At 36.6% G+C, this 26,723-nt stretch overlaps 4 protein-coding genes and 1 long non-coding RNA gene across 10 annotated transcripts in view; 2 read left to right on the top strand and 3 right to left on the bottom strand.

Moving 5' to 3' along the window:
- The first annotated feature begins 2,695 nt into the window (after positions 1-2,695).
- Positions 2,696-3,852, top strand: LOC137254632 (uncharacterized protein C3orf38 homolog). The gene is made up of 2 exons (XM_067792455.1): positions 2,696-2,900; positions 2,958-3,852. The coding sequence occupies exons 1-2, from the start codon at positions 2,732-2,734 to the stop codon at positions 3,770-3,772; spliced, it is 984 nt and encodes a 327-aa protein (XP_067648556.1). The 5' UTR covers positions 2,696-2,731; the 3' UTR covers positions 3,773-3,852.
- A 1,245-nt stretch (positions 3,853-5,097) lies between these two features.
- On the bottom strand, positions 5,098-13,062 carry LOC137254631 (uncharacterized). Its single transcript, XM_067792454.1, has 2 exons — positions 11,330-13,062; positions 5,098-11,275 (listed from the first exon to the last, which is right to left on the bottom strand). The coding sequence occupies exon 2, from the start codon at positions 10,375-10,377 to the stop codon at positions 8,665-8,667; it is 1,713 nt and encodes a 570-aa protein (XP_067648555.1). The 5' UTR covers positions 10,378-11,275; positions 11,330-13,062; the 3' UTR covers positions 5,098-8,664.
- On the bottom strand, positions 5,098-20,332 carry Prp4k (Pre-mRNA processing factor 4 kinase). Of its 6 annotated transcripts, XM_067792451.1 has the most exons (15): positions 20,128-20,332; positions 19,598-20,017; positions 18,397-19,522; positions 17,976-18,233; positions 17,652-17,884; positions 17,477-17,585; positions 16,977-17,409; positions 16,361-16,464; positions 15,994-16,299; positions 15,056-15,177; positions 14,774-14,850; positions 14,581-14,697; positions 14,436-14,513; positions 14,288-14,378; positions 5,098-8,758 (listed from the first exon to the last, which is right to left on the bottom strand). In XM_067792451.1, exons 1-9 carry the CDS (start codon positions 20,145-20,147, stop codon positions 16,096-16,098), a joined length of 2,907 nt encoding a protein of 968 aa, XP_067648552.1. In that variant the 5' UTR covers positions 20,148-20,332; the 3' UTR covers positions 5,098-8,758; positions 14,288-14,378; positions 14,436-14,513; positions 14,581-14,697; positions 14,774-14,850; positions 15,056-15,177; positions 15,994-16,095. The 6 variants fall into 6 exon arrangements, with proteins under 6 accessions (XP_067648552.1, XP_067648549.1, XP_067648553.1 ...); XM_067792448.1 differs by having other exon boundaries at positions 14,436-14,697; XM_067792452.1 differs by having other exon boundaries at positions 14,288-14,544.
- A 1,950-nt stretch (positions 20,333-22,282) lies between these two features.
- On the top strand, positions 22,283-23,547 carry LOC137254627 (uncharacterized). The gene is made up of 2 exons (XR_010954049.1): positions 22,283-22,724; positions 22,789-23,547. It is a non-coding gene; the product is annotated as an uncharacterized lncRNA (long non-coding RNA).
- A 1,002-nt stretch (positions 23,548-24,549) lies between these two features.
- LOC137254626 (uncharacterized) overlaps positions 24,550-26,723 on the bottom strand; it is a 154,756-nt gene continuing 152,582 nt past the window's right edge. Inside the window, exons 3-5 of the mRNA XM_067792439.1 lie at positions 26,532-26,674; positions 26,042-26,221; positions 24,550-25,776 (exon numbers count right to left, since the gene is read on the bottom strand). Of these exons, the coding sequence (XP_067648540.1) occupies positions 25,678-25,776; positions 26,042-26,221; positions 26,532-26,674 (422 nt within the window). The 3' untranslated portion in view covers positions 24,550-25,677. The remainder of the gene's footprint in view (positions 25,777-26,041; positions 26,222-26,531; positions 26,675-26,723) is intronic.

Genomic DNA, 26,723 nt, shown 5'->3' with positions numbered 1-26,723 from the left:
TTGTAGTCTAATATTACTTGGGGTGCTGCGCAGAAGGGTGTACTACGCAGAAGGACATTACCGTGGCGGTAGCCACGGTTACACCACACCCGGACTTGGCATGGCGTAGCCCAGGGTCATTTTTTATAAGTGCGGCCAAAGGCCGCCTATGCAGAAAGGTGTTCTACGGAGAATTACCGTTGGAATCAGCATAAAAATCTCTATAAAGTCCGTTTTTTTTTTTTTTTTTTTTGACAAGTGTATGTATTCTGCACTTGTTCCAATTAAATACATTAATTTCAAATTATTCAGAGAATTACAAAACAAAATACATTGATAGTGTATGTTTGTTTGCATTTATGTCGACGTGCCACCACCTTATAATGTTCTACCAAGATAAAAAGATATTGCTGCGGAGCTGGCAACTCTATTCACCACCTTAATTACAACAACGAAAAAAGCGACAATAGCATTGTAAATTTTACCAAGTAGCGCAACTAACAGCTGATCGGTGAAAATTCGCACATTCACACGCACAGTTCTCGACTCAGTTTCAAACAAAAACTTTAGATTATTTAACTCAAATTTTAAAGTGAGATAATCCTTACGAATTTATGTATATAGAATATATAACGCGTTTTTGTTGTTATTAAAACAATAGTTTTATTTATATTAAATCTTTATCATTTTTTTTTTTTAACTTTGAAAAAACTCCGAACACCATTCCTTCATTATATGACATTCGACTGCCTAGTCCACTGCCTTCCACTCTATTCGCAACATAACCTCTATTTAAGCTGCCAAACTATATAGTAAACAATGGACAATAGCACCGACGTGTTTTCCGCGAATAACTTTTAAACGAGATAAGAAATATAGTTTCTGCTTTCGGATTCTGAATTCTGACACAAATACGCGTCTTTTGATACCGCTATCGACATGTGCGACCCGAATTTTAAGTGCAGGACTTAAGTTGAAATTTTACTAAATTTGGAAATGAAAAAGCTTATATTTCATAAACTAAGAGTTTCCTAGAGCTGCGGATGATAATTTTGTGATTTTTAGGACCCCTTCTACCCCTACAAATCAACAAAAGTTTGAAAATTGTGGCAACTTATTCAAAATATTCCCCTTCTGTGTTCCAATCTCTTTCGATCCAACTTCGAATCGTTCGATTTTTTGTATTCTGCATTTCGATAGTAGTTCCGTTTTACTAAGTTGCAAATTAGTTGGCGGAAAAATATTTTCTTTTTATTTTTTATTAATTTATAACAGAATTTTAACAAAAATGTAAGTAAAACTTGTTAAGAAACAATTAGATTGTTCCTATTTTATGCCTTTTACCGACTAGCACTGTAAAATAATTTTTGTCAAATTGTTGTGCTGGGATGAATTGCCTAATAAATACAAATACAAACGTAGAAGGCTTGATGATTGTTTTTTATATGTTTCCAGGTCAAAAACAACATGTCGATATCGAAGTCCTTGGACGTATTTGCCCGCAAAAGTATCTAACACATACTTGAAAGCATCCTTGTTAAGTCGAAAGTTTTTTTTGAACCTAAATAAGAAAATAAGTCTTTAAAATTTACCACTTTTAAGTTCAATTTCTTACAATTCGTCACTCATCTCAAATGGATTACACAAATCTCGCATTATTTGCCTTTCCATTCTCGCCTGGCAATTTTCGTATGCGTTGCTTTCCAACTCCATAAATAAAGCCGCGGCTATTGATTCCATTATAGTAGACAGCTATATTTTGTGTCTGTTCGTTGGGTCCAGTTATATGCTAAAGCAAGCTGCCGGCGTAGAGGAAGGTGAAGCGAAAACGTAAACAATCCGTGCGGAAAGAATAAATAAACCTTTATAAAGTACTTTAGGCCAGTGCAATGAAATTAGCATCCTTAAAATTCAGAAAATGTCAACTATATTCGTGCAGGAACTTCGATTAAAGCGGAGCGTAGAACGGGAACGTAATTAAATGCAGAATAGGGGTGTATATTTCATAAACTAAGAGTTTCCTAGAGTTGCGGACGATAATTTTTTGATTTTTAGGACCCCCTTCACTCCTCGAAAAAAAAGTTGGAAAATCGTGGCACCTTATTCAAAATATTCCCCCTAATTTTTCAATAAATGTTCACTACAGATATATATCACCAATAACCGATTGTAATGATTTTCATAAGGTTCGTTGCATATTATATGGATATGGATATGGCAAGTAGCATTCTTGTCGCCAGCGCCGCGAGCTCCGAGTAAAGGCCAAATTAAACTTCCTTAACCCTAACGCCATAGTCGTAACCATACCCATATCCATATCCACCTCCAATGTGATCGATTAATGGTGCCTTAACCTAAAAATCATGAAAATGTCATAAAAATGAAGAAAACGCAAAAAATTACAAACATATTCCACAAAAAATAAGTCTTGTAGTCATAACGTGTCCAAAAAAATGAATAAAATCTACAAAAAGTTATTAAATTCACCAACTCAAATATTTTTAGGTTATGGATATGGCGAGAAACCAAAAACTAATTGGTTGGCTATGGTATGGTTATGGCGTTAGCGTTATGGTATGGCACCATTAATCGATTACATTGATTTCCATAAGGTATGTTCGATCAGCTGTTTAACTGGTTATAAATCATTAATTGGCTCTTAAGGTCTGAGCTCAATTACGCCGCGTAACGCAGTGTTACCAATGCTTAATGTAAACAGCTGGCGTAAACTTCACTTTTTTTTAACAATTTAATGGACATTTTGACAATCCACGGTTTTGATAAAAAAAACATGCCAATCACTGAACAGGAAAAATTGGGCATTGCAGATTTTCTAGTAGAGGAAGAGCAGAACGTACCAGTATTGTTGCAAGTGGCCAGAAGCGTGACAAAGAACATTTGCGATGTGACGACAACACAAGGCAAGTACGAAAATACTACGAAGACTACAGATTTATCAATTATAAGTTTATTTACAGAAGCGCTGGATTATGTGTACATACAAATTGGCGATACCTTAGCATTGCTTAATAAACGTTTAATAACAAAGGAAATGATCTTTAAATATTTGCATCAACGCAAAATTCAAGTGAATGCAGATTTTACAAAAGGCGCATTAGTTAGTAAAATTATAGAATATTGGAACTCTAGATTAGAGTTTAACATTGACCAAAAGAAGTCTAGTAATATTTCAGTTGCGGTTAACAACTCAAATTCCACACAATGGAGCGACACAAACTCCGCTATACCTAACATCGCATATAATTCTAGTGAATCGAATCGCAACGATGCATCACAACAATATCCCATACATTTGCTAGCACGAAAATTTACTGAATGGTTTTTCAGTAATCTTAATAACCATGTTTTAAAAGTTGAGGATTTTTGGTCAGACTCTCAATTACAATTGCGAATAACTGCAACCGATCAAATAAAGGATTATGAATGTGCCGGAGCAAGTGAAGTAATTTTAAATCTTTTACGTTCGAAAGAGCAATTTGGTTTCTATTTCAATCCAAATCTTACACATAATGGCGTGCAGGGACGTATGAATGTACACGGTTTAGTATTGGTATTAGCTTGCGGCACACTACATACAGAACAAAATTGTGTGGGCGTATTTGAGTGTACATTTGGATTATTGCGAGATCCTTTTTCGGAAAATAATTGGAAAGTAAAAACCATGCAATGTGTATTACGTAGTCAATCTGCTGCCATAATGCCCAGCTTATGCGATAGCGAAACACTCGTTGAGGCGCTGCTTTTACCGATTCCGGAGGGTGAAATAACGTAGAGTTGTTTTGTATAGGAAAATATATTTTATTGTTTTATTTTGCGTTTTTTCATATATTTAATAAATTAATTTTTTTGGAATTGATGTGTTTGCTTCAAGATCCGGAAAATCTATATTGCTGGTTACTGAGAAAAAGCCATTAAATCATCAGTTAAAGATTTGAAAATCGTATATTCGTACATATTTAAATTTAGGTGAGAAAATATGTTTTATTTAGTTGTGAAATCCGTTGCCAGCTGCTTTCGCGCCATGTTGTCAATCTTCTGCTTTTCTTCCGAGGCTGAAGGCTTTGGGGTGTTATCGAGTTGTGTAGCACAACCCTCTCAAGGGGTTGCCAGCGCAATATATAGCTTCTCCAACCCAATTTTCAACCTCTCCTACACGCAGCAAATCCCATTTCAATAACAGACGAGGCTCTGACGACCCCAAGCTCCTCATGGAACTATGGGGTGGAGAGAGAGGGATGGCCTTGAAGGTTTAATGTGGTCATATAAATCGTTTCCGAGATGGTCGGGCTAGTACCTTAATGGTGCTTTGTTAGCGGATCGTACTGGATCTACATATATCCGGCAAAGGACCATCAGCATCGATAACACTCCCCAAAGCCTTCGGGGAGTGTCTTTATCGTTAATACAACAATATCTGCAAAGCAGATGAGTTTTCACTGAGAGCTCTTTATGGCAGAAATACACTCGAAGTGTTTGCCAAACACAGTCTAGGGGCGATCACGCTTAAAAAAATTGTCTTGCAATTGAAAAAACGTCCCGGGCGTGAACCCTGGATCGCCGGTGTGGTAGGCGGAGCACACTACCATCACACCACGGCGGTCGCCTAATAAAAAATTAAATTTTTTAAAAATTTATATAAGACCAAGGTTCGCAGCATTAGTAGTATGGTGATTAATACTGTCCTACTAGTCATAATAGTACCCATATGCTGGCTCCCAGAGACTGGCAGGTTGTTATAGTTCCGTTCTCATTGTAATATTAAAAATTAAAGAACAAGTTTTTTAAATTTTGGTAACGTTACGTTTTGGTGTGAACCTCCATTAATATAAATGAGTGGGTACCCTGATTTGCCTGTACCCTATCTTTGGTTCACACATGTCGCGGTGGCATCCTTCAGAATGGGTTTTCATGCCAACATGACCGTTCCATCCCATTCTGGTCTCGTTGTTGCTGAAGATGTAGCCGACGGATAACTTACTTCTGTTCTATATCGGTATTATTACCTATAAGGGAGGTGCCTGTTGGATACATTAATAGAAAAAAGAACTCACTACCTTGACTTTAGTGCATTGAAAATAAATAAATACTCAACACGACTGAATTTTGCTGCTAATATCTTTTGTTTTGTTCAAAGTAGTGATGGTTAACAAGTAGTGCTGATGAATAATTGATATTAAGATTAATCGATAAATTTTAGGAGTAGGGTTAGTAAAGTACAATGTGGATAAAACGAAGTAAGTTGATAAAAACCAAACATTCTCCCCCACTAAGAACGACTGCTCTTGAATTGCTTAGGTGTTATCTTGTGGTTCAGGTTGTCCCTGGTCCTTGTTGGTAGACTCCAATATTGGTAGCAGACATACCTTGGTTATCGGACGTTTCAGCAGTTTACCGTTGAGTGAAATTGTAACCACCCTTACCAGTCCATCTGTCCCAGGATGGGTTTGATGTACTCTCGCTAAGGGCCAGTACCCTGGTGCACTTCGTTCGTGCTGCAGTAAAACAATGTCGCCAACTTCTAGGTTTCGATTAGTATGAGGCCATTTGGAACGTGTTTGTAGGGTGTGAATATACTCACTGCTCCATCTCTTCCAAAAATGCTGTTTAAGTCGTTCAACTAACTTCCAGCGGCTTAAAGAATTTTCCTCGTAAGCTAGTAGATAATATTCAGATACACAGGTTGTTGGTTCACCAACAAGAAAATGTGCGGGAGTTAGCGCGTGGTTGTCGGCAAGTTGGCCGGATAAAGGAAACAGTGGTCGTGAGTTCAAGCAGCTCTCAATTTGGGCTAAAAGCGTGATTAATTCTTCAAATGTAAGTCTTTGATCACGCATAACACGTCGCAGATGATGCTTTACGGATTTTACACCCGCTTCCCATAAACCACCGAAGTTAGGTAAGCCGGGCGGAATAAAATGCCAGGTGGTTCCTTCGTTAGCCAGTCCAGCTGCCAAATACTCGGGTAACTCTAATTTTTGAATTTCGAAGCAAATTTTAAGTTCTGTTTCGGCTCCAATGAACGTTGAGCCGCAATCAGAATACAAGTCTGTGCAACGTCCTCTTCTTGAAATAAATCTTCGGTAAGCTGCCATGAAGGCCTCCGTAGTTAAGCTGGATACTACTTCAAGGTGAATAGCTTTCGTGCACATGCAGACGAAAATGTAGATATAAGCCTTAACAGCTGGCGCTTTACGTGATGTAGAATTTCTTATTAAAACGGGCCCAGCATAGTCTAGTCCGCTGTGTTTGAATGGTCTGGTAGGTTGAAGTCTCACTGCTGGTAGATCACCCATCTTTTGTTCATGCATTTTCGCAACATATTTGAAACACACAAGGCAGTGTCGAAGTACTGATCTAGCCAGGCTTCGGGCAGATAAGATCCAAAATCGACGCATAACGTATGCCATCATTTGTTGCACTCCACCGTGAAGTGTTGATTGTGAGAATCTCTAAATATGAGTAACGATATTGGATTTTGCTTAGTTAGCACTATTGGATGTTTACTGTCGTAGGCAATGTTGGCCTTAGACAGTCGGCCTCCGACTCGAAGTATATTGTTGTCGTCGAGAAATGGAGCAAGTTGTAGGAGGCGATTGGTTTTGCCTAACGTGTTCTTCTTTCATAAACAGTCGATTTCAATTGCAAAGTCGACACGCTGGACTACTTTAACGATAGTGATAAGTGCTCGCTTTAACTCGTACGATTTTAAAAAAACCTGTTTCGTGGCTTACATTCTCTTGCATTTGCTGTTTGCGTTTGTTCACAACTGATTTAAGCGTATTATAAAACCGAAGAATGTAACCTGTAATGCGAAGAAGCTTCGAAAGAGTAGAGTATTTAGTAATTAAAGAAAAATATTCATGCTTATCTGAGGTTACAGCAGTGTTGTGAAAGTTGACCTTAGTCTTTCGTTCTTCAAGCTCAGTATGTAAATTCAAATTTTATGTCGGCCAGCGAGATGGAGTTGCTATCCATGGTGGTCCATTCCACCACAGCACATGTGCGCGAAGTTTCGAAGGTGTTAGACCTCGTGTTAAACAGTCGGCGGAATTTTCGCTAGTTGAAACGTATTTCCATTGAGATGTGCTGGATTGCCGTTGAATCTCAGCAACCCTATTCGCGACATATACTGCCCACCGATTCGAATGACTTCGAATCCAACTTAGAACAGTGGTGCTGTCGGTCCAGTAATAAGTAGTTCTAAGATTTGACGTGAAGTAAGTTTTTACTATGGCCATTAGTTTTACCAGAAGTGTTGCTGCACATAATTCAAGTCGAGGAATTGATACGGCTTTAAGCGGCGCTACCTTTGTTTTCGATTGTATTAATGTTGATGAGAGAACGCCATCTGTACATACTACTGCATACACTACAGCCCCGTAAGCGGCTTGAGAGGCGCCGCAAAACCCGTGTAAATCGACTGTACTTGTTTGTTTGCAGCCAATCCATCTTGAAATCTTGATTTGCTCTAGTTCTCTCAATGAGTGACGATATCGAACCCATTCTGAATGAAGTTGAGGTGGAAGCGGATCTTGCCAATCCAGTCCTTCTAACCATAATTTTTGAAATATAATTTTTGCAATGATAATGGTAGGTGCTAGCCAACCAAGTGGATCAAAGAGCTTGGTCGCTTCAGAAAGAAGGCTGCTCTTAGTTACGGTGGCAGAAAATTCAAAGTTAATTTTGAAGTAGAAATTATCATCTTTTGTTTCCCAATGAAGTCTAAGCGCTTTAACAAAATTTTCGGAAGTTACCTCGAATGAGTGATGCTTATCAATGTGGTCTAGTGGAATAGATTCCAGCAACTCTGCCGAGTTAGAGTTCCACTTCCTTAGGCTGAAACCACCACTTTTGGTAAGCATCGTCAGCTGTTGGTATAATTCGGTTACCTCTTGAATAGAGTCTCCACCTGAAAGTATATCATCGACGTAGCTGTCAGTTAAGAGGATCTTGCTTGCAAGAGGATATGAGCTCCGCTCATCATTTGCTAGCTGATGTAGCACACGTATGACCAAGAAAGGCGCTGAAGTAGTACCATAAGTAACTGCGCAGAGTTTGTATATTTTTATTGGTTTTGTAGGAGCGTCTCTCCAGAGTATACATTGGAACAGCTGGTGTTCTTCACAGATATTGATCTGTCAAAACATTTTTTCTACGTCGGCGGTAAAGGCTATGCGATGTAGTCTCCATCGAGACAATATAAGCGGCAAACTATTTTGTAAAGCAGTTCCTGCAGCGAGTTCCAGGTTAAGGGAGTTTTGGTTTTGATGATGATTTCCGCCATCGAATACTACTCTTAACTGAGTAGTACTGCTGCTGTCTCTCAAGACACCGTGATGACATAGGAAATATGAGTTAGCTGGAAGATCTTGCGGATAGTTTCCGATTTCCTTCATGTGACCTAAACGAACGTACTCCTCCATAAAGTCTCTATAAAGCCTCGAAAACTCAGGTTGAGCTCTGAATCGTTTTTCGAGCTGATTCAGTCTTCGAAGGGCGTTAAAAATGGTGTGACTGAGATTGTACTCATTAAAATTGGTTTTTACAGGACCTGAAATAATCCACCCAAAGTAGGTTTCTTGCAGTAGTAAACCATTTTCACATTTTATCATTCCCGGGAGCAAAATGTTACAATAAAGCTCAGCACCCAAAATAAAATCGACATTAGATGGAGAATTGAATTCTGGATCTGCAAGGAATACGTTTGGTAAATCCTTCAGGTAATTGGGATCGATTGCAGTAGGAGGATGTTGTAACCCTTGGAAGTAAAAGAAATTGGCATTCTAGATTAAAGTGCTTGTTGTAAGCTGACCGCAAACTTATGTGGGCAGCCCTTCTTGTTGTAAAAAATTGTGAACCTCCAATACCCGAAATATTTGCAGTAACGTTACGTGTATTTAATCTTAGCAATTTAGCTGCATCCTCATATATAAAAGACGCTTGAGCTCCTTGATCTACAAGAGCCTTGAAACAAAATTTCCTACTGGGCGTTTCGACTATTACGCGAACGGTAGCTAGGAGTACTTGTGTACTAATATTAGTGGACAAAGTGTGAACGTGGGTTGACTGCACGGTCGCAGCTTTAGAGGTGTTAGATACGCCAGATTGGTGAGAGTTGTAAGTTGAGTTTCCAATTGAGGAATCGCTGTGAAGTAATGTATGATGCATGCTTCCACAGACTTTGCATCGTGATGTTGTTGTACAGTTACTGTAGGTGTGACCCTTACCTAAACAGTTCATGCACAGTTTGTTTTGTTTAACGAACTCCTTTTTATCCACTGCTGGCAATGCAGCGAATTTAAAACATTTATAAAGAAAATGGTTTTGTTGACAGTAGGAACAGCTGTTATTGGCAGTGGCAGTTGTTGCTGTAAGTACTGATTTTGCGTAAGCACCACGCCGTAAATCTTTATGGGAATTGACAGAAGGTTTTGCCAGTTTCGCAATAGGAAGCCCTTCTTCAACAAACTCTAATGCCTTGTAAGTGGAATCTAAAAATTTAAGAAATTCTTTCACTTGTGGGATGTCAGTGCTGCCGTGAAGTGATTGCTCCCATTCCTTTCGAGTTTGCTTGTCAATTTTTTGGGTTAACAAAAACATAAGAATTGGATCCCAGTTCGAGGTGTCCACCTCTAATGCTCTTAAAAGCGCCAAGCAATTGCGTGTTATGTCTAGCAATTGTTGTATAGTACGAAGACGTCCGTCTGTGTTTTCAGCATTAACCAATTTTCTTAGAATTTGGTCAACGAGTTTGCGTTTGTTGTGATACCGATTCACGAGCGCAGCCCAAGCTGGTTCATAACTGGTATTTGTAGCTGGATACTCCTCTACCATTTTTTTGGGAGTTCCAGTACACGAAACCTTTAAATAAAAATATTTTTGCACCTGCGTTAGGTTGGTATTGTTGTATACGAGCGAGAGAAACATGTCGCGGAACGGAATCCACTCCAAGTAGTCCCCTAAGAACGTAGGAATATCGATTTTAGGCAAGCGAGCGGCAGCTGAAATGGTATCGTTGCGTGAAGTAGGGGCCGTGAATGTACTGTTTGTACCAGGTGTCGTAGGCAAAGCAAGTTCCAATTGTAAGTCTAACAGTTTTGCTTTGAAATTGATAAAAAGATCATAGCAGTCGTAAAAGGTCTCATCTTTTAGGTAAGGAACGTCGGCATCAGCAATAGAGTTTGCTCGTACTTCCGCGCAGATGTCGTCGTGGCCTTGCTTAAAAGTACGGAACAGCAATTCAATTTCTGTAAGAAGGCCTTGTATAAGACCCGCAGTTTTTGATGCAGCGGGTTTTTCGTCAAAGTTTTTTTGGAACCATTGTAGGTGCTTGTATGTATTTCGCTGGTCCTCGATCATCGAATCGACGGTGGCCATTTTAGAAATTTTTATAAAGTGTATAGATATAAAAGAGGTTAGGTAATCCACGTGATTACTTTACTTTACTCAGCTGCTAAGTTTGGCAATTGATGTGGGATGATTGTAGAATCAGTTATTCCCGGGTTTCGGCAATGTTGGATACATTAATAGAAAAAAGAACTCACTACCTTGACTTTAGTGCATTGAAAATAAATAAATACTCAACACGATTGAATTTTGCTGCTATATCTTTTGTTTTGTTCAAAGTAGTGATGATTAACAAGTAGTGCTGATGAATAATTGATATTAAGATTAATCGATAAATTTTAGGAGTAGGGTTGGTAAAGTACAAGGTGAGATAAGTACAATGTGGATAAACCGAAGTTGATAAAAACCAAACAACTCCTCTCATGGCCTCGTTAACACCCCTGGCTTCACAGATAACCATGATATACATGACTACGTATCTGAATGATATTAACATCAGACCAAGCTACGAATTGTCTGTGTAGGGTTTTTGGGTTTATCTCGGTATAAATTGTTTTTATTGTATCCTCTAAAAACAGTGGCCATTGTTATTAAGCGATCCTCAAAATCGTTATAATTAAGGCGTTGAAAATCTGTATATTCTTTCTAATGTTATTTTGAATTTCGAAACCGTTTTCATATGCCAACTGTTGCGCGAAATCATCCTATTTCGGCTGCTACTTCAAGAACGCTGAGAATATTTTTCAAAAACGGCCCAGCTCAGGATTTGTTTCAAAAACCTCATATCTCAGAATTCGCTCAAAAAATTCACTAAAAAATTCAAAATTTTACATTTTTTTTAACGCTCGGATAGGGCGTTTTTGAAACAAATTCTGAAAAAGAATGTTTTTGAACAAATTTTTGAAGTAGTACGTTCCTCATGCAATTTCTGAAATAGAGGGTATTTTGAAATTTTCTAAATTTGTGAATTGCTCCATATTACATGCAAAGAATATTTTACCGCGTTGTTGTTGTAGCAGTGCTTCGCCCCATCCAATAGATGCGACCAATCACAAATTGTCATCAATGTCCTCTAACGGGAGTCCAAGGAAACTTGCTGTTTCAACAGGGGTTGACCATAATGAGAGGGGTGTTAGAAGCGTTGGTTCCACAATACAATACAAGAGATGGTTGGTGTCATGTGGGGACACATTGCAAGCAGGACATACATTTTGTATGTCGGGGTTGATTCTGGATAGGTAAGAGTTTAACCTGTTACAGTACCCAGATCGAAGTTAAGCTAGAGTGACGCGCGTTTCCCTAGGAAGAATGCGTCCCTCCTCTGCTAGTTCTGGGTATTTTTCTTTAATTACTGGATTCGCCGGGCAATTCCCGGCATAGAGGTCCGACGCCTGTTTGTGGATATTACTGAGGACCTGCTTGTGCTTTTTTGCTTCATACGGCTGTGTTCTAAAGGGCCGTATTTCCTCATAATGCTTACGGAGATGACCCCTTAAGCCCCTGGTGGTGTAGTGAAGATTAATGTGTCCCTAGGTTAATGGAGCGTTATCGAACCTGCAGCCGAAATAATACGATCTTCCCCTCAGCTGGCGATTAGTCGTTGGGATAGCTAAATAAATTGTATCTTCAAAAGAGTATCCTTTTTCCACTTAGCCCCGTATTCATAACAAATAAAAAAGGTAAAATCCTTTTCAAAATTACATATCTTTAAAATCCCATAAAAATCCACAAATTAACTCAAAATTTATGCCGGAATGTTGCGGAAATAGAACCCGAAACGATTCAAATTAATTCTGAAATTTACCTCAAACATTACCGAGGATATTCACAAGCCCCGAATGAGCCCTGTTAAAATCCGAAATCGGTTCCGAAATATTGCCGAAATTATTTTGAAAACAATCACAAAATAGCCCTCAAGCTGTCCAAAACGCATTTGCATTGATCTCGAGGACAACAACGAAATATTACGAAAACAATACCGCAAAACTCCCAAAACTTTCTGAAACAGTTTCGGAACTATGCCGGAACGGTCACCAAATATTTCCGAAATTATACGAATATAGTCCTAAAATAATCCTAAAAACAAAATCATTTTATGAGCCGTAATCATCGATTAGAATTATAAAAATTTCGATGCTAGCATTAATACCAAAAACGATGCTAATAATTCCAACGTACTATCAGTCTTGACAACAACCCCAGCGGGTTCAAGGGGTTCTGTAGCGCAACCCTTTGAAGGGGTTGCCAGCGCAATATATTGCTTCTCCAACCCAATTGTCAACCTCACCTACCCGTAGCAAATCCTGTGTCATTAACAGCCGAGGCTCTGTCGACCCCAATTTTCTCATGGATGTAGGGGGTGGGAGGGTGGGATGGGCTAGAAGGTTGCATGTTGCCATACCAAATCGTTCCCGAGATGGTCACCGGATATGCATCCGGAGAAGGGCCATCAGCAGAGATAACACTCCCCAAGGCATTCGGGGAGTGTTCTCTTCGCTACAACAACAACAACAACGAAAAGGAGTACTTAATGATGAGCCTCCCGCGCATTTATATTTTCGTTCTAATTTCTTGTTTCCGTTGCGGCCTAATGGCGATTTCGTTTAAAATAAAATAATTTAAAATAATTTTTAAGTTAAACGGTTTTATTGAAAACAATACTTCCATGAAATAATAATAATACTAAAAGCTAGAAAATAATTAGGTAGGTCCTAGGTACTAGTCCTAGATACCACTCCTCATCAATCTAGGGCGTTGATCAGACAATTAAATATAAGCGTTGGGCGCGTGAAATTTCTAAAACCTAATCTGATTAAGGTCCAGTTGGTCTTACTTATGACTATCAATAGAAATTTGACGCGTCCAACGCTTTTATTTAATTGTCTTATCAACGCCCTAGATTGATGAGGACTATAATGACTAGTGCCTAGGACCTTCCTAATTATTTTCTAGCTTTTAGTATTATTATTACTTCATGTAAATAGTTTTCAATAAAACCGTTTAACTTAAAATTTTTTTTATTATTTTATTTTCAAGTTTTGTCGTTATTTAATTGCCTATTATTTCTCATTCTATTTAGTTCATTTAGTGACTCATTATTACACGGATTCTTTCCTGACAATTTGTTACAATCTAAGTCCTCAATACATAACCCTTCCAAAGACTTTATTCGACTCTGCGCCACGTATCGTGGAGGGGCATCGAATTCCAAAATATTTTGATGTCACTTCTACCGGACTATATGTAATATTTGTTCCAAATATGAGCCAAATCGGACATCATAGGTCGCTTTCTATTCATGTGTTCCAAATAGGACCACAAATACGATTTGTTGGATATCTCGATCCTTGCGCCACCTAGCGGCTTTCTATTCATGTATGTATTATATGTTCCAAATATGAGCCAATTAGGACCAGAAATACGATTTTTTGGATATCTCGATCCTTGCGCCATCTAGCGGCGATTTTTTTTTCAGACCGCTTTCTATTCATGTATGTATTATGTGTTCCAAATATGAGCCAAATCGGACCACAAGTACGATTTTTTGAAATATTTCGATCCATGCGCCACCTATCGGAGTTTTTTCTTATTATTTCATTGTCATCGGGTTCTGAGCTATATTCCAAGTTTCAAGCTTGTAGCTTTTCGGGAAGTTACTTAAATTTCAATTACAAAATTCGTGCCAACCAGCCAACCAAGTCAAGCTAAATAAATCCGTTTAAAAACAAAAAGGGTCCAAAATACAAAACAATGAAGCCTCACTTATCTGCCATATCGAAGCCTGCAAGAAAAGCTAATAAGCAAACCAAATCGTCAAAAAAAAATTAGCAATGTGTTCCCATCAATGAGTTTCCGGGTATCAATATGGATAAAAGAGCACGTAAATTTGGCAGCGCAATGAAAATGCGCATCTTTTGTTGAAACGAAACACCATAATCACCTTATGTTTCCTTAAGAAGGCCAATAGTTTGCTTTTGCAGCGCCCAAATTTGCTATGAAGTGTTCAAACCATTTCCAGATTAGTTGTACGACTGTTTTTAGACAACTTAAGAACTATTTAGAAATTTATGTCGTTTTAAGCTCGTTACCTTGGGATTACAGCACCAACTATTTTGTGACGGTACTATCCGATTAAACGAGTTTTGAGCTTACTTGTTTCATTGCAACTTCAGACAACAGTAGAACAAAAATAGGCTACTTCATTAACTTTTTATAACTGTCCAATAAAATTACCTGTAGACCTGAACTCTACTCTTGAATGTAGCTGATCAACCATTAACTCCAGTCACCCTCATCCACCAGTGGTTGCCCTGTGTTGCACAATCAGCTAATTTTTCGGTTCTCTACCACCTTGAAGTAAAAACAAAAAATAATGTCTTTGTAAAGTATAAAACATATTTGAGTGCAGAATTTTTTAACAACTTACTGCCAATTTCATATTATATTTTTTTTACCGACACTAAAATTTTTAGTTTTTACCGTCGCTGTGAAATAACAGCCATCCTGGAAAGTTAAGAGAAAAACAATAAAACATTTTAATTGAAAAACCACTCAAAATATGTTAAAATGGACGTAGAGAAAATTATTTGCCGCACTAATCATACAACAAATATATTCCTCATAAACGCCTTTTCATTCAATTGTGTTTGTTTTTTTACGAAATATAATTTTGATTCAAAAGTTTACTTTAAACCCAAATAATTATTACCAGAGCAAACAACAAAAAACATCAAGCTGTTCTCATGTTCAACTTCGCGGAATGAAGTTAAGGATCATCGGTGGCACGTACCGTTGCGCTCTGTTTTTTATTATATGAAGCACATCGACATTCTGAAATTAAATCAAGCTCTATAATAATGTATTGAAAAAATATATTTTTTTGGTAAAAAGAAGGAACATGCGCGATAAATTACTTTTTGATTCTTTAATTTACAGCAACAAGAATTGATGTGCATATGCTCTTTTATATTTATCGCGCATATTTTTTTTCTTTATACCTCTTCTTTGCTACATCCCATATTTTTTCATCAATGTTTTAGAATAATTAAAACTTAACTATGGGTTACAGCAAAACGATAAATAAATTATTGATTTATACTATACGCGTGAAATGAAAACATTTTTCTTTTGGTTTTGCAATATTTTACACACCAACTAAATCCGTTTAATATTATAAAACTGCTAGGCTTGTGTGTTGTAGCGTGATTTTAAAACACAATGAATAACTAATATATTCAAGTTTCTACATTCCAATTTCATATGTTGAGCAAGAATATTTAAAGCTGGGTATTTCCTGCGCATTTTTAAGTAATTTTCAAAGATTTTTAATGAAAAAACTGTTTCTTATACTTTAGCAAATTTAATTTAAGTACAAATTAATTTGTCAAGCTCACTTATGTATATTATTTTTTTTTATAAAGCGTAATATACTCAAACTTAAAAAAAATGCACGAGAAGTCAAATAGGCCCTGCTAAATATGTACTACATACATTATTTATACGCCCTGACTTACGCAATATTCGTTAGTAGAAAATAATATTTTTGTACCATATAAATATTTGTAATTAAATTAATAACCACTATATGTATACTGCAAGTATGTACAAGATAATACAAAGCTAGCAGCATTTTTAGGAAAGAATTACATTGTATATTTGTCTGGTTTGGTGGCTTTCATCAATCATTACTATTTCCATATTGAAATGCAACAGCACACACACCGGCAGCACACGTACCACCAGGATTGCTTACATCTTTTCTTGAATGAAAGAATGTGTTAGTGCTTGATTTAAAGAAATTCGTTTTGATGGATCAAGAGAAAAGATGTTATCCAACAAATCCTTTAACTGTGTTACTTTACGATGTTGATCATCTGGTAAATTTTGATCAGCCACAAGTTCCTGCTGCAGATTACGTGATGGTTTGACCACAGGCATTACAACGATTTTTTCCTAGAACGCAAATTGAGGTGAAATATATTTACAGATGTTCGTACATAAATAATTTATTTACCCTTTCTGTAATTTTATCGATTTCATGATAGAGAAAATTACAACTCTGATCAAAGTGTTGATCTTTGAATTGTCCTTTACGTATGATACGATTTGGTATTTTCCCTTTAGACAAAAAAAGTGGATAAGAAATTATTTATATAATAAAAATTACATAGCAACAAGCTACAATGAAAGGCTTCAAAGGTTCCCGTTCTACGATTCCTAATCTCTTTCCTGTTCCCTTTTTCATTCTTTCATCACCAGCTACTCCTTTGATTTTTATTTCATCTTTTTTATGTCCTTTGTTATTAAACATCTTTGCATGTCTGCACGTTTGAAATCGTAACCAAACGCGAAACGGAACATGGGAGTCAAAACCAAATCGAAATGGGATCTGAAACCAGAAACAAGTACCGAACCAAAATCGGAAAACAAACCGCGACAGAAACCAGAATTGAAATCTAAGCCGTAGTCGGAGCCAAAAGCGTTGTTCAAACCGGACAAAACCCCAAGCCACAAAAACTAACAAACAAAAAAGGTTCTCGTTCCTTCACCATCCAACCCCTCTCTATATGACTTCATTTAAAACATATTTATAGGCCGAAATACATAAAAAAATGCTACTGAGTTTTTACCTTTTAAATCCATGAAAAACTTCAGCATTTGATTGTTACTCTTTCCACTGAATAATATTTTACCAGTATACAATTCATAAATTGTGCATCCAGCAGACCACATATCAATTCCATAATCATATGGTATACCCAAAATAATTTCCGGAGCACGATAAAAACGCGATATTAGGTATGGTGTTATTTCGTTGTCGTTGATTGCAGAAGCAGATCCAAAATCGCATAATTTTAGGCACAAATTATTATCATTTACAAGAATATTATCGGGCTTAATGTCAGCATGTAGAATACCCGTTTTTTTAAGCAGCTTAAGAGCTAAAAATAGTTGTTGAGTGTAGCTGCGTACCGCTTTTATATGTAGACCAACATTTTTACCATATTTCTTCAACACTTCACGTAGATTCATTGATAATGGTTCAAACACCATGCAAAGATGCTTTATATAAATAATAATTAGTTATCATATTTATTTGTCTTTATGTTAATTAACATGAACTACGAACCTGTTTGTGGAAAAAATGTCGAAATAGTCGTAAACAATGGAATCTATCTTCAGGATCGGCATCATTCAACTTCTTTAGTATGTCTAGCTCTCGAAGACCGGTTTTATGCCTGAAAACGTTATTATTGTTTTGTATGTGCAAACTAAATATAAAAAACTACCCTCTTTAGTCTTACATAATTTCGTTATTACGTATAATTTTAACTGCTACATTAGCATTGCCCCGCGCTTGATCACGCGCTCTCACCACATTACTGAATACACCCTGACCTGTGTAGCCGCTCACAACATAACGATTATCAAGAATTTCACCTATACGTACGCGATAATAACCTTCAGCATCATCCCAATTATCTGTCAATGCAGGATTCTCATTTTGTATTTTATTCAACACAATTGCATTAGGTGACTGTAAATAAATAAAAGTTTGATTGAGCTATATGCTTTTTCTGTATTTATTTCAGCATAAAATGGTAGACAGTTACGATAAACCGACTCACATCAAAATTTGAGTCAACATCTTTTTCAGCAAACATATCCCATTCAGGACGTTTTTCTTTCGCACCACTTTTTGCTTTCTTATCATCTTCCATGTCGTTATTAGTATCGTCACGTTTAGTTGCATGCTTTTGTGTTTCAGTTCTATTTGCTAAAGGCGCAGCATCATCAGTGTTCGCTTCACTCAGGGAAGGGCTTGTTGCTTTTCGTGATTGCGTATTTTTTTCCGGGGGAGATATTTCGTTTATACCACCTAATTTCTGTAATTAGGAAGTTAATAATTTTTTACAGATCTAATTATACCTCTATAATTGTATGTATGAAATGGACACTAATAAATTTCGGAATCCCAATAGAAACCATATTGGTAAAAATTAAGATTCCGTTAAAAATTTATTACCAAATCATCTTGGTAACACGTACTTTTAGTAACTCTTCGCGCTGTTTTCTTCTCATTTCAATAATTTTTTCTTCATCATCTTCATCTTCATTGATATCAATATCTAGATTACCATCTTCTTCACTACTAGTCTCTTTTGTATCGGCCTTTTGCCCTTCACTTAAAGAGCCGCGATAGCGATCTTTTTCGCGTCCGCGATCACGATCATCGCCGCGCCATACATCTCTACGTTGGCGATCACGTTCTTCACGACGTCTATCGGATTCAAATTTACTTCGGCTATGTGATCGCATTCGACGGTCGCGATCTCGATCACGATCTCTTTCCCGATCTCTTTCGCGTTCTCGTCCTCGCATATTACCGAATGATCCGCCACCACTACGTTCTGGCAGCCTTGTTCGGTCTTCGCGTACATGCCGGTCACGGTCGCGACTGCTTTCGTTTTCCCGTAGCTTATCTCTGTTTATTTCCACACGAAGATCTTCTTTGTTTCTATTTTGGTCATGTAAGCGCTGTCTACTCCGACTATGACTGTCGTCACGACGCCGATGAATATTTGCATCTGAATTTCGTCGATGGGAGCGGCTAGGAGAAGAACTACGTCTAGCAGGTTGTGCATATCTGTCACTCGAACTATGTCTATGTGTTATATGATGTGTATCCTTGTGTTGATACCGATGGTAATGTTCATGTTGATGGTAATGTTCAGTTGTTGACCTTCGGGGAGGTGACAGTATACGTTCGTATCTAACACCATGTGAAGAGCGTGCTGTTTTCCTTCGATTTTCTGGAGTACGATGACCACCACTAGAATCATCCAATAATATTACATCGGATTCAGTTGATAAATTATTTTTAAAATGTTTACTACTATTTTTACTAGTTGGTGAGGAGGATGACAAAGAACGTTTTTTATTAGAGGAGACAGGTTCTATTGTCTGTTTCTCATCATGTCCGTGGGCGATTGCTTTTTCGTTAATAATAGTACGTTTTACGATAGGTACATGATCGGAAACGCTGTCTTCGCCATCAGTTTCGGATAAGTAAGCTCCTAGTCTTGCCTGCAGTAAAGCTTTCTGTTTCATTAACTCGTCCAAATTAATATCGTCCTCTATAATAGCCACATCTGGACTGGCAACATCGATGGGGCTAAAATAAAATAAAATCAAGGAAATTGAAACAAAGCTTACAGATTTAGGTTACGTAATGTTGCTAATTACTTACACTTCACTTTCACTTCCTGATGAGACCACCTCCATGGTGGGCATGATATTATTTTGTATAGTCTTAGTAATTTCCTGGACCAGGCTGAAAGGGTCCGTTTGCATATTGGGTTTTGTTATAACGAATCTACTACCATTGGCAAGTTGGTCATCACGATGAATTATAATTGGTTCATTGATAACCTTCTGCATTATTTCTGTAAATTTAGTATTTAACCCACAACTGTGTCGCTTTTCACCCACATCTTCGGACATTGATGACTCGCTTTGTTTATGAGTACGCTTCTTTGATTTCTTATGCTTCTTATGGGATCTATCGCCTTTAAATGATTTTTTATGTTTTTTATGTTTTTTAGACTTTTTGTGTGAACTCGAAGACGTTTTCAATCGTTTCTCCTCTGAAGATTCGCTGGTGTTGAAGCTTTGAATAAATTGAGTTTTTAAAACGCGTTTATATTTGTATGTGCTCGGAAGCCCATGTTAATAGTGAATCAATCATAACCTCATTAATTTCGGATCACAGAAACTTACCTATTTTCCTCGCTAGACATTTTCTTGTTGTGTTTTAATCTTTAGACATAAAGTTTAGGATAAATGCACGTTATTCCTTAAAGGAATATATCTTACGAAAGTTTTCCTGTGTATTTTCACAATAGCTTCTGCAACTTCAATGATGAAAAGCCCAACAAAAAAATTTACAATTTTCGGTAATTGAGCTTAGCTGTGGTTGAGTAAGATATTTGATGGAGGGTGACGTGATGAAAATCTAGGGATCAATAAGAGCCCCGACACATAATCAGTTTTTAAACGTTTTTATTTAACTTGACAGGCCGATCGCAAGGCTGCAAGGCCGTTGTGAACCTAAGTAACTTCCTTTTTTCATATTTCATATTTCTTTATTTCAGTCTATGGCATTTAAAGCCCTTACAGACTAGATAACAATGTTAAATTAAAATTAAGCTACACGCTTGAAACTTGGAATATAGTTCAGAACCCGATGACAATGCAATAATAAGATATAAAAACTCCGATAGGTGGCGCATGGATCGAAATATTTCAAAAAATCGTATTTGTGGTCCAAATTGGTTCATATTTGGAACACATAATACATACGTGAATAGAAACCGAGAAATCGCATATGTGGGCAGATTGGGTCCATATTTGGAACACATAATACCAGGCATGCTTAACCAACGAACCGATATCATTTCGTTACGATAATTAACGTTAATAAACGAAACAAAGTCATTTCGTTTCGTTTATTAACGTTAAGAACGTCAAATTAACGAAATGATTTCGTTTCGTTTTCTGCCATATCAAAACGAAATCAAATCGTTTATGTTGATTATTAATTTCAAACTATGCTGGCAAAGCTGATTGATGGCGGAGTCATTAAAGGTGAAAGCATTAGCCAAGCTGATTGCAACTTTTCTCATGAATTTTGACAGTACGAACATTTCTCAGAGTATTTTTGACATTACCACCAACGAATTACACAAACAAATTACATGGAGTTTGTGTGTGTATGTGCGCTCGTTGTTAGCACCTTACGGCTTCACCATGGCTATAGCATTGCCAGCACAATTCAAACATAAAGTATCACGTTTTTGTTAACGTTTTTAACGTTAACGAAAGCTTTTCGTTTCGGTTAAAAACGAGATACAATTTACCTTGATAATTTCTTTATCGATAATATTTCGAAGTGTTTCAACGGAAACGGTGGAAATTTTTTGATAAACGATTAGCTTAACGTTAAGGTGCATCCCTGCATAATACATACATGAATAGAAAGCGACCTATGAAAAAAATTGCCGCTAGGAGGTGCAAGGATCGGGCTATTCAAAAAAATCGTATAATAATAACATCTCCACCTTCAACCAAGATGTTACGTTTGTAAATATGAAGTAACTTCAGACTTGGCAATTGAAGATTATTTCGCCTTCCCCATTCACATATAATATTATGCTGTTATAAAAATGGCCACTATACAAGAAATAAACATATTTTGTGTCCTATTCATCTGCTAAATTGCTATTTTAACCTGCACTGTCTCCACTGTAGTCTTATTTGACGTTTAATTTTTTCGTATTGAAAATTTAAAAAGTGGGGCCACGGGCACAGGTTCAACTTTTGTGAAGTTTTTCAGCCGCAAAAATAGTTTTACATTTTCGAATTAAACACATATATTTTCATAGCAAAAACATATCTAAATATTCCATCTTGGTACATTTGATTATTTTATTCACATTTGGTCATAAAATCATACATGAATTTAAAAACTGCTCCAACCTTTAAATATTTTCCTATCCAAAAATTACATGACATATGAATTGCAGGTTGCTGTGCCTGAAATATTTGTAATTATTGAGAAAAAGATTGAAGATTTAATGGAGATTTAGCTTAAATCTTATGCGTTTCGAGATTTAAATTTGTATGATAAAACTTGTAAGATATAACGTTAAATTCCCTCAGCTACCTAAATCTCGAATAAAACTCTAACAGCCTGATTCTAATGTGGTAGCAACTTTCTTCACCACGGCAACTTTCGTCATGTGGCAACTTTTGTACCCTTTTGGTATTCTGCCCACGAAAGTAGCCGGATAATTGTTTACCCACTAAAATAGATGGTAACATAGATGTAACCACACAAAACAGCTGTTGAAAGCGCAAAACAGAATTGTGAAAATTGAACGTAAACAATAAAATATATATATTTATAACAAAATGTCGAGTTTATTATTATTGCTAATCATTGAAGACGAAGAGGATGAAATTTTGGAGAGAAGGCACAATTTGAGGAGCCTTCGGGACAATAGTGATCCTCTGGTACATTCAAGCATCATTTTAGTTTGCCCAAGGAAGCGTGTAAGTTGCTCATAGAAGATTTGATGCCAAAGGATGACCAAGCCACTTGGCTTCCATTTGGCGTGCGATTTTTTTTTTTGTTGCCTCACTTTTTTGGCGCATGGTTCCTACCAAAAATGTGTTGCTAACAATATGTATGCTGCACTCAGTCAGCCATCTGCTTCATGAGCAATCAAGTACTTAGTGAACTTGATTGTCAGAGAAAAATCGTCCGAAGTAAGTTTTCCGACCACAAATGAGGAGCAATTAGCTATAAAAGCAAGGTAAGGGTGAACGTACATCTTAACATACAGCATGCACTCATATTATTTGTTTTTACTTGTCTAGATTCTATACAAAGTTCGGATTGAAAGGTGTTATTGGTGCAATGATTGCACACATGTGGCGCTCATTTGTCCACAAAAAAATGATCCGTCAAGACCTTGTAGTCTTTACATGAACCGGAAAGGATACTACAGCGTTAATGTTGAAGCTGTTTGCGACGAAAATTTTAGGTTTTTGTCAGTTGATGCTACTTTTCCTGGGTCATGCCATGATTCAGGTATATGGACAACTTCAAATGTGCTTGCATTTATGAGCGACCAGAGAGGAAGTTTGCTTATAGGCGATCAGGGATATCCACTAGAACCGTGCCTGATTACACCCTTAGCTGAACCAGCAACTCCTCGGGAGGAAAAATTTAACAAAGTGCACTGCAAAGCATGAAATTTAATTGAGAGAGGATTCGGTTGTGTTAAATCACGATTTCGATGCTTGGCGCAACATCGCACTCTTCAATATAGCCCTGAAACGGTTACGAAAATTGTAAACGCCTGTTTTATTTTACATAATATTATGAGGAAACGTTGGCCGTGTGATGAAGTGGAATTTGAAAATTATGAAGTTGGCGAAGAAAGTATTGGTTCAGCAAATGCGACCAACAGTAGTCTTCACCGGGAGGGCGAAAGGATTCGGCAGCAATTGATAAACTATTTATCCTAATACTTCATAGCGATTTCCTAATTTAAGAGCTGTTTATTTTGAATTATTTATCAATGTTTATATTTTCATAAAATTATATACTCTCCTGGACAAAAGTCATCATCACTCAAATTTTTTACTGAGTTTGGCTGGACCTAAATTATTTTCGCTAAATTAAAAAAAAATATATCATAGCACCCACAATCCAGATCAAAACTTAAAACTTTTTAGGAAATTCGGGAAAATTCGCAAATTTTCATGCAAATTTTCAACTCTTCAGTAGGAATGTTTAGAATTTTTTTCAGTATGAAGTTTTGTAGCCATTTAATAGGCTTAGGATAATAAATTATAGGCTCAAAAAACTTTCAAAAATCAATGCAAATTTTAAGAGACTTATAACTTGTACCTTGTTATAACAAAACTGATTTGACTATAAAACTGCTTGCTCAAAATAGAACTCTGAATAAAAAATTCAAAATTTTCACGAAATTTCCTAGAATTTTTTCAAAAACGTTTTTGAGATGAAATGTATAGTTTCAGTTGCACAATTCATGCATTTTTTTCTTAAATTAGATATCAAAAATAAAACAAGAAACAATTTCTTTGATGAAATTTGCCAAAAATTGCCACTGCTATCTTCCGAAATGCTTGCTTAGAAACTAAAATAAATAATAATAAAAAATTCATATTTTCGTTTAAGTTATCTAATAATGTTTATTAAAAACTTTCTATTCGAGCTCTAGGCTATACAAATATTGGTATAAAAACTCAAAGAATGACTTTGAAGCCATTCTTAGAATTTTTATACCAATATTTGTGTGGCCTAGAGTTCGAATAAAAAGTTTGTAATAAACAAGAATTTCAAGGCATACAAGGAAACAGTTATCTAATTATATGTAAGTCATCACATTCAGTTTTGGTTACTTAAAACTAATATGCAAAAGAAAATAAAAAATATTTCATATTTTAACATTGGTATTACTTAAATTTCATCACATTCCATATTGCTTATTAAAAGCTAAACTAAATTCATGGAAATAAAATAAAAAATTATTCATATTTGTACTATATTTAAAAAAAAAAAAAGGTATTCACACAAGAACCTTTTTGCAGTTTTAACCTAGTTTTGTTTAATGAATTTTCTTTCGCTATTTTTTTGTAAAACATGTACAAATATGTATTAAAATTAATATATACCAAAGTTTAAAATTTTCTCCGAAATTCACGAAATTTGGAATTAAAAAATTCGTGTCTTCAGAAAAAATTGGAAAAATTTCCACCAAAACGTTTTAAAATTTGTCTGAGTATGCAGTTTTGTAGGTCATTGAAATGTAGTACAAAGATGTTTTAATCTTTATCCTTTAAAACAATTTCGTGATTTTTTAGCATCTTTTTTCATATGAGTTGAGCAGTTTCACGCATCTGAGAAAAAAAAAAATACTAAAAAATCACGAAATTGTTTTAGAGGATAAAGATTAAAACTTCTTTCTACCAAATTTCAATGACCTACAAACCTGCATACTCAGACAAATTTCAAAACGTTTTGGTAGAAATTTTTCAAATTTTTTCTGAAGACACGAAGTTTTTAATTCCAAATTTCGCGAATTTCTAATAAAATTTTGAACTTTGGTATATATTAATTTTAATACATATCTGTACATGTTTTATAAAAAAAATAGCGAAAAAAAAATCATTAAACAAAACTAGGTTAAAACTGCAAAAAGGTTCTTGTATGAATACTTAAGCAAGTTTGTGTAAATTAATCCCGGCGTTGCATTGCAATCAGCTCTTGGATAGCCCCAGCCAACGATGTTATCCTATTCCCTAAATTGTCAAGGGATTGCGCTAGTCGTGCCTGCTCTTCTCGTCTCTCTCTCATGTCCTGTTGCACGGTGTTCAAAATCTCATCCCGTACATCTCTCTTCCTGTTGCGTTCTCTCGGCTGCGAAACTTGTCTGGGAAAAGCATAGTAGGGAATAGCATTGCCCGAGGCAGCACGGCTGGAGGAAGCAAGATTAGAAGTTCCCGACTCTAAGGAAGCTTCGCTGTTGGGCACTGGATTGGTAGTGGCAGGAGATGAGGAGGCACGGTTGGTGGGCACATCATTGCGAGTAGTAGGGAATAGGGAGGCGCGACTTTTAAAAACACTGCTGGTGCGCACAGGATTGGGAGTGACAGGAAATAATGTACAGCTACTGGGCACAGGATTTGTAGAAGCAGGACTTAGGGGAGCATGACTAGGTGACTCACACATCACTATGCAAAAGTTTGAAATTCTGCCGCATCTTCATCACCAATCAACTCCTCGAGATCAGTACAGCTCGGTCCCACTTCCGGTGCGGCATTACTTTCGTTCTGTAGTAAAAAATAAAATGTATTTCATAAATATTTTTGATAATAATAGTACTATCTATACCAATGCAATATTTCTATATACCTATTACAAATTGGTAGACATGCGTTGCCCCTGCTATGCATACATATTTGCTTACATCATGTACCTTCTCAAAATAAATTACAATGTACCGATGTGTATGTGTACATATGCATTTCATGGGAGACAATGCAATGCATCAATAATAGAAATATTACACATGTTGAAAGCACTTTATGTACATACGTCAAATCCAAGCCTCGAGTTTGAGTGACCTTCTACAGCAGCAATTCCAAAAGTCTCTAACGCTTGCTGCTCGAAATCCGTCAGCTCAGCCACAGGATTTATTCCTCCACCAGTTCGTCGTCGCTCACTAATGAGCTTACGAGCCCGAGCACGCAACTGCTTCCGCCAGTTTCGCAAACTCTGAAAATATACAACGTTTGATATATAGGTATATGTATCTACGATCCAACTACTGCTTTTGTGGTCAGTGCAAAATTTTAACAATAAACAAGCCTTGATGCATATGGTTTATTTAAAACAAGGAGCATAATAGTTTGTTGTTCAATTTCGCACTTTCCACAAAAATACTACAAATGCCGCAGGCAATATTAAATCAGTCGGAAAAACTCCGGAACTCCGCAAATAGCACAGATTTAGAACTCTCATAAATACTATTTAACACAATTTAGCGGAGTACGTATACATATATTAATTATTTAAATTTCTTTACCTCTCGCCAATCGTCAGGAGTCCTTGCTGGCCCGACCATTGAATTCAAATTTGTGGAAATCTCTTTCCACAAATCTTGAATTTGGTTCGGCGATTTGGGGCAGTTTTCATCGCAGCTTGGCTTGTGTAGTGCGTGCATACTTCCTATAATTATATGCATTTATTAATTTACGGAGAACTTTCAAAAATATTC

This window comes from Eurosta solidaginis, chromosome 5, assembly GCF_040869045.1.
Source record: "Eurosta solidaginis isolate ZX-2024a chromosome 5, ASM4086904v1, whole genome shotgun sequence".
NCBI lineage: Eukaryota > Metazoa > Arthropoda > Insecta > Diptera > Tephritidae > Eurosta > Eurosta solidaginis.
This window is presented reverse-complemented; position numbering and strand designations above follow the sequence as displayed.